The sequence below is a fragment of the Poecilia latipinna genome, unplaced genomic scaffold (genome assembly GCF_001443285.1).
Source record: "Poecilia latipinna isolate Pla-1442-1.1 unplaced genomic scaffold, P_latipinna-1.0 Scaffold2954, whole genome shotgun sequence".
NCBI classification, from domain to species: domain Eukaryota; kingdom Metazoa; phylum Chordata; class Actinopteri; order Cyprinodontiformes; family Poeciliidae; genus Poecilia; species Poecilia latipinna.
Genome location: NW_015115570.1, coordinates 30,701 through 38,256, shown reverse-complemented (window position 1 = coordinate 38,256; position 7,556 = coordinate 30,701). Strand labels below are relative to the sequence as shown.

Here is a 7,556-nt window from a genome sequence, read left to right as displayed (position 1 = left end):
ACTGTCAGTTAATCTGTGAAATTGATATTAACATTTATAATCTGTTAAATTCCAGGAGGGCATTTGGCTGTGGAGCGATGGGAGTCCCTTCCACTACTCTCACTGGTGCAGTGGAGAGCCAAATAATGACACATACCAGCACTGCATACAGATGAACTATGGAGGTGATTAAAATAAATTTCCACATGAGGTTTAAACTGCCAGGCAGCTGGCAGATTGTTAAAATCACTCATTTATTTGTAGTTAAAACATTAAAAGACTTACATTAGCTGTGCAGCTTCACAGCTTTGCTTTAAATGATGTTTCAGTGATGTTTGTTGTTTCTTGCAGGATCCAAGTGCTGGGATGACGTGTGGTGCAACCGTTATCTTCCATCAGTCTGTGCCAAAAACATCTGAGATCTCTCCGACAGAAATCCAACAAACAGGACTGGATGTCTTGTTATGTGTGTCTGCTTTTACATTTTAATGATCAAACTTGATTAAAAATTTAAAAATGATTTTCCAAAGTTTTGTAAGATTTTCCCTGTGTGATAAATAAAATAATCAAGATATAGAAATTAAACATTTGAATTCATTAAACTAGTTTGTGAACCAAAGCCTGAGCTTCCCTGTGTTTACTCTGCATGTAGAGAAATCAACTTTCTCTCTTCTTTGGAGTATGTGTACGTCTTAATCCAAAAATGATTTACTGGGGAACTTGATCACCAAATGGTTCACAGGTGACCAATCGATCAGCTGAAGGTCAGTTGAGGGACATCAGAGAGCGGAGATGCCAACTGTAGGAGTAAAACTAGAAAACAAAAAGAATGCAAAGCTCAGAAATACCCTAATGAAATATAACTGAACTTATAATAATAAAGATGATGACAAACAATTAAACTGAATAGTCTAATTGTTTTTAGACTATGCAGACCTGCTAAAAGCAGATTTATATTAGTAAGTCTTTGTGGAATAAAGTTTTTCATAACTAATTCTTAAACCTAAACAACACTTTTTATATGAATAAGTTTTTTAACCATGGACAGCTCCATCAAAAAGTAGTCTTTATGTCTTATCAGAAGACTCAACAGTGACACCCAGTGGTTGTGATTGTCAAATGTTTCTGCTATCAGTGAAAGCTGAATGGATCAGCCTGATCATTTAATAATTAGCAGTGTTTTAGTCCATCCATCCATTTTCTTACACCTTTGTCCCTTAGTGGGGTCGGGAGGTGCTGGTGCTTCTCCAGTGAACGTTTCAGGGAAGACAGGTCGCCTGGACAGGTCGTCAGTCTGTCGCAGACAGACAGGAGAAACAACCATGCACTCACACCTCGGGAGACTTTAGAGAGACCAATTTACCCAACAGTCATTTATTTGGACTGTGGGAGGAAATCAGAGTACCCAGAGAGAACCCACCATGCAGAGGGAGAACATGGAGACTCCATGCAGAGAGACCGGGGCCGGGAATCGAACCCAGAACCTTCTTGCTGCAAGGCAACAGCTCTACCAACTGCTCCACAGTGCATGAAATAAAAATAAAAATGGCTTTGAAGCCTCTTTAGCATAACTCTCATAGTAATGCCTTTTGTCTACTGGCTGCTGACCCACTGAATCCCTGAAAAGGACAGAGCATAAGATATGTAGAAATGTTGTCATGGAGGGCAAATTAAATATTTGAATATAAATAATATGGGGCATATTTGGATTCTACATTCTAGACTAAAGTGCACAATGCATAACAACTTTATTTATCCATAGACTAACACTTAAAGGAGTCACAGAGCACAGGTAAAGTAAATACAACATAAAATAAGTAAACAGCAAGGAATATACATCAACAAGGGTTAGGATTTGATAAGCTTTGGCTTCTTCCCCTTTAGAGATGAATATTAAAGTTTTGTTTTTGTGTTTGATGATTATTTCTCTTCTTATCGTCAGAGAAGTTCTGGTCAGTCATTATGAATGGCTGAATATTTTTTTAATATTAATGTGTGTTCAGAGTTAATGAGAGCAGACTGAATGTGTTCCAAGAAAGCAAACCTCTCTTTTATTCTTTGACCTTTGCAGAAATAAAACTGAAGAATCAAAGCAAGATGGTGTGTGGTTTATTCTCCATGTTTGTTTTCCTATTTTCTGAAGTTTCATTTGTTGCACTTTGTATGGAGGCATAGAGCGACCACCAAGGCAGAATGAAAACAGAACTATGTTAGTTTGTAAAGTGAAAACATTATTGATCTGATATACTTTTACATAAGAACAATACTATTATAAATATTATCGCACTGTAACAGAAAAAAGCTCACATTCTAATATGCAAAATGTCTGTATGACGGGAATTATCTTATTGTACAAATGTCAAAAAGATCCTGTTAGAAAAAACCTTAAACTAAAAGTATGTAGAGCAGTGTATGAAACATTTCATGTCCAGACATAATTGTGAAATGTTCGATCACTGCATCTCAACCAATCAATTGTTTATGAAGCAACCTTCATATTAAGAGCTGCTCAGCATCCTCACAATAGGAGCAGTTGAGTTTTGTATTGTATAATAACGTGTCATATTCACTGTGTCATCTTAAATGACACAGTGAATATGATATTTACTGATACTGATATTTATTTAATACTTTGTACAAAAGTGTATGTTGGTAATAACAGCTTCAGATGCTCCTGCTGGAGAAACTAGTCGCATGCATTACTCATGTGTGAATTTGGCCCATTCTTTCACACAGTGATTAAATCTTTAAAGTTTTATGGACCTCTTCTTTAAACTGATTTTTAAGGCGCTTTCGCACTGCACGGAACAGAACGGAACGGAATGGGTGTGTTCGCATTACAACTTGCGTTCCACCCGGCCCCAAGTGTTCTGCTTTGAACCAGCAGCTGATTGGCTGCTGGTTGTTATGGAGTCAGACACTGATTTTCGTCTCAATATCAGCCAATCAGCTGCTGGAACGCTTGGGGCCGGGTGGAACGCAAGTTGTAATGCGAACGATGCGTTCCATCCTGTTCCGTGCAGTGCGAAAGCGCCTTTACTTCTCTCCATAGATTTTCAACTGAATTCAAGACAGGTGATTGGCTGGGCCATTAAGCAGCTTGATCTACTTTCTCTGAAGCCAGTTGAGCGTTTCCTTGGATCTGTGTTTGGGACAGGGACAGCCATTTACTGTGTATGCGGCGGCCCTACGCTGCCATAATTTAACAAAGAAAAAGTATATTAAATATAATTTATATCGACCGCGACAGCCTATTGGTTTATTTAATTGGCGGACATTGGGGTTATCCAATGAAATCCCTCAGTCCTCTTTGGCCCGCCCCTTCTCTCCACTCCAAATTTATAAATGGCGCCTTTTCAGCTAACCAGAGTCCGAGAAAAGTGAGCGGATACGAGACGGGGCAGGTCAGAAAAACTTTGATAGCAAAAGCTAAAAAGCGCGCAAGTCCATTGAGAACAATGTGTCAAACTAACCGATGTGTTTTCCACACAAACTTTACAGTTTTATGAATCATGAAATATTGTAGCGACCCCTTCCACCCTTTTATGATTTTTGTTCTCACTTATAAAAACATAAGGTACTGATTTCATTAGTACAGGTGGTTCATTATTTTAATTCAACCATGTTCCTGTTAGAAGTGATGAAGTCATGAAATAAAAGTCAGTTTAAGTGACTAAGAGGTAAATAATTATGCTTAATAATATAATAATAATTAATAATTCTGCTTTGAGGTTTTATTCTAGACTACTGTAATTAACTTTTCTGACTTTATTGATTTGATGTTAGTAATTCAGAGATTCTCTTGTATCGCACCAGCAGGGAACCAGATGCATTCTGCAGGAAGACCTGCTTATCCGTTACAATGCAAAGAGTAAGAAAAAGACAATCACTACACTTTGTGATTGTGGTGTGTGAAAATCACACCTTACAAATGTTTGAAGAAAACACTACATGGTGCAACTCTGCCACCTGCTGACATCAAATCATAACTGCAGCTGAAAGAGTGAAAACATTTCAAGATTTTAATTCTGATCATTTTAATGATTGACTAAGAAAATAAACCCCAAAAATTCAGTGTCAAAAAATAAGAATGTTGTGAAAAAGTTAACTATTAATGTCACTTCTACACGTCTCAGCTAATTAACTTTGAACCCTCAACAAGATTTTTTGCTAAATATTTTCATGAGACGTTCAGGATCTAACACTTCGTTCTCTTAAGACTACAAGGCTCTTTACTGCTGGCCATGTTGCGTTCATGTGCCTGGGACTAAATGTAGATGCTCACAATCAGAGCTATGCTCTCTCCCTCTTGATAAAAGTAAATGTGTGACTGCTAAATACCCTCCATGGGTTTTGGAAGAAATGTGAAGCCATAGTACGCATTTTACTTTAGAGGTAAAACAATAAAACAGAGCTGCCCAAAGTGGGTCCTGGAGGACCCGCTTCCTGCATGTCTTAGTTCTCTCCCTGGTGGTAGTAACAACCTTTTCAGCATGTCAATGTTCTTCTTAGGCCTCTAATGACCCATCATTGGATCCAGGTGTGCTAAACCAGGGAGAGAACTAAAACATGCAGCATGCCGGCCCTCCAGGACCCACTTCGGGGGCCACTGACAGAAATTAAACACACTGACCACTGGCAGGTTCAGAACTGATCGGCCTTTTGGAAAATCTCCCAAATCTTTTGTCTGATCTGCTCCTGATGCAGAGTCTCATATCTGAGCTGCTGAAGCTTGGAGCTCCTTCAGCCTGGTCATGTTGTCCTGGTTTCCTCTCTCACTAGTCTCTTTCTTCCACAGTCACTGAGGACGACCTGAGACGAGACAAACTGCTGTTTATTGTGTTCAATAAGAACAGTTTATCCGTTTTTGCCTTTTAAATGTAAATGTAAAGATAACTGGATGAATTGCACTCTGAACTTTCACAAAGTGTAATTTAAAACAAAGACCACCACCCAGCCACGAAAAACCGATTGCATAGACTTAGTCACAACTTTAAGTTCCCGTTGAACTAGATGTGAACTATCAGGTCATTTCTACCCATATAATTTCCTCATTTTGTGGATGTAACAAGACTAAAAGCTCTATAAATATCCAGTGATTCTGCAGTAAGGACTGAAGGTGCTGGCTGAGAAGACGGATCATTCTGCATCAGGTTTGCTGATCAAATTTCTTATCGTCTTAGTGCCAATGTCAGTTTCATTAACATGTATGCTTTATTTTGACTTTTGTTCAGCTTGCAAATTTGCATCTTTTCATCATCTCCACCATGAAGTTGTTGGCTGTGTTCCTCCTGGTTTCCTCTGCGGTCGCTCAGGCCAGTGAGTATTAAATAAATTAAAGTACACACTGTGTTATGTCTTGTCAATGTGGGCATTATGTTTTAGAATAAATTTATTGTTGCATCATTTTGATGTTATAATTTGTCACAAAATAAAGTTATTCTCAAACTCATGCTACGTAAACCATTTAGCTGGAAGCCTGTGTTTGTTTTTCATCAGCACATTTTGACTCGATCCAGACATCCATCACCTGTCCTTCTGGCTGGACTCTGATCTACAGTCGCTGCTTTCTCTATGTTCCCAATTACATGACTTGGGCGGATGCAGAGGTGATTTCCAACAACACTTTGCTCTTATTTCCTGCTGCTCTGCTTTATTTCACAGTGAGAAATAAAACAAACTTCATTTAGTTGTGTGTTTATCTGTAGAAAAACTGTCTGTCCATGGGGGCAAACCTTGCATCAGTTCACAACCCGTACGAGTACCATCAGGTTCAGAATCTGATAGCTGCAGCAGGTCACGGGTCCAAAAAAGCATGGATTGGAGGCTCTGATGAGGAGCAGGTATTTCTACCAGGATACTTTAGTTGTGAAATATTTTATAAGACATTGAATGAAACATATCATCTGCTGAACTTTGTCTTGCAGGAGAAGACTTGGTTGTGGAGCGATGGAAGCCCGATGATCTACACAAACTGGTGTCGATGGCAGCCTGATAATCGTTTTTCCAGCCAGCACTGTCTACAGATAAACTATTCAGGTAAAGAAAATGTCACGTCTGCTTTTCTGTTGGTATAAGAACTGATGAGTAAAAAGTTTATTTACTTTGCATATAAACTTTTTAGTTGACCTCCACATACAGTTGAAAGCAGAAGTTTACATTTGATAAAATTCATTCAGGTCAAAAGATAGTTATCCATGATAATGACCAAATGTATGTAAACTTCTGAATTTGGAGAAAATTACAAAAGAAATCTCCAAAATAAATTCTTGCCAAGTTTTATGGCATTTAGCAAATAGAAACACTTTTGACAATTCAAACTACCATAAAAGAAAGACATTTGGTCTGATTTAACTTCAGACATTGTTTTGTATTCTGTGTAATTAAATGTCTGGTTAAAACTATATTTACTACATAAACAGCAAAAGCTTATGATAATTTATTGTTGCAAATTAGTTTAGTTAATAATCCTTTTCAGTCATCTTGTCAGGGTTTTCATTATGTGATGTTTGACTGATTTGTTGTGTTGCTCCTAGTTGGAAAGTGCTGGGATGACTCCTGGTGTGATTTCTGTCGGCCTTCTGTCTGCGCCAAAGAGATCTGAAAAAAAGGTTCCCAAAGAGGCCTGATGTGTAAAACAGAACCAGTGGAGGATGAATGCTAGGAGTTTCTGTTTACCTGCCGTTTTGCAACTTTATAAAGATATTTATGCTTATTCACTTCATATCATTTCTGTCTTTAATGCAACCTAAGGAATGAAGCGACAAGCAAACAGCTGCTGGATTGTCTCTCTGTAATAAGATCAGACTGAATGAGTTATAATAAAAGATCATCTAAGCAAAACTTTATTCTATTCTTTGGCTTAGCAAGAATAAAACTCTGAGCAATCAAAACATGATGGTGTGTGGTTTATTCTGACTGTGTTCTGTTTTCTTAATTATTTTTAACACTGTGTTAGTTATTACAATATAAATGTCACATTATTACAAGTTTTAGTCAAACTTGAGGTTCTTTCATCAAAAAAGCAGAGAAAAGTTACTTTCTATCACCTGGTGATGTATTTTTGTCTTTACTTTGTCCTGGGACTGCTCTCATTAAAAAGCATGTGTGGAAGAAAGTTTGAAGTCATTTCCTCTGGATTTAATAATTAGTAAAACACTTTCCTATACATAGTTAATGTGTAACAACATTTAAAGTGGAGCTGTTACATGTTGTTTCTTCTAAAATACATCTGAGTTTGTTTGACATGTTGAGTCATTGCATGGAATGCGTTGATTTAATTTTACACTGATTAATTAAGATGATATTTCCAGCTTTCGTTAACTGATCTGCTTTGGCTCCAACATTCAGGCTCACATTCAACACTTCTGTTTACTTTAGTTATCTCTCTGTCCCATTTGCTTGTAATAATAGTTTGTTCTGTGGCATCTGATGTCAGGCAGGGTTGCAGATGCAGGTGTTGACATGTTCAGATGTGTGGTTTTGAAATGCAACAAAGGATAAAAGAGATTTATCTGATACCTTTAAGAGGCAATTAAATTAAACCATTACTAATGTGTAAAAAATAAAATACCAAA

The 7,556-nt window shown here is 37.6% G+C and overlaps 2 protein-coding genes and 1 long non-coding RNA gene across 4 annotated transcripts in view; all 3 read left to right on the top strand.

Moving 5' to 3' along the window:
* Positions 1-58: 58 nt before the first annotated feature.
* On the top strand, positions 59-598 carry LOC106939700 (uncharacterized). Its single transcript, XR_001422895.1, has 2 exons — positions 59-164; positions 331-598. It is a non-coding gene; the product is annotated as an uncharacterized LOC106939700 (long non-coding RNA).
* Positions 599-4,851: 4,253 nt separating this feature from the next.
* LOC106939696 (ladderlectin-like) overlaps positions 4,852-7,556 on the top strand; it is a 30,960-nt gene continuing 28,255 nt past the window's right edge. For both annotated transcript variants that reach the window (XM_015022200.1, XM_015022196.1), the window contains exon 1: positions 4,852-5,098. The gene's annotated coding sequence lies outside the window, so the exon portion shown is untranslated. The remainder of the gene's footprint in view (positions 5,099-7,556) is intronic.
* On the top strand, positions 5,040-6,872 carry LOC106939698 (type-2 ice-structuring protein-like). Its single transcript, XM_015022205.1, has 7 exons — positions 5,040-5,132; positions 5,214-5,298; positions 5,479-5,588; positions 5,688-5,822; positions 5,907-6,018; positions 6,516-6,628; positions 6,724-6,872. The coding sequence occupies exons 2-6, from the start codon at positions 5,247-5,249 to the stop codon at positions 6,581-6,583; spliced, it is 477 nt and encodes a 158-aa protein (XP_014877691.1). The 5' UTR covers positions 5,040-5,132; positions 5,214-5,246; the 3' UTR covers positions 6,584-6,628; positions 6,724-6,872.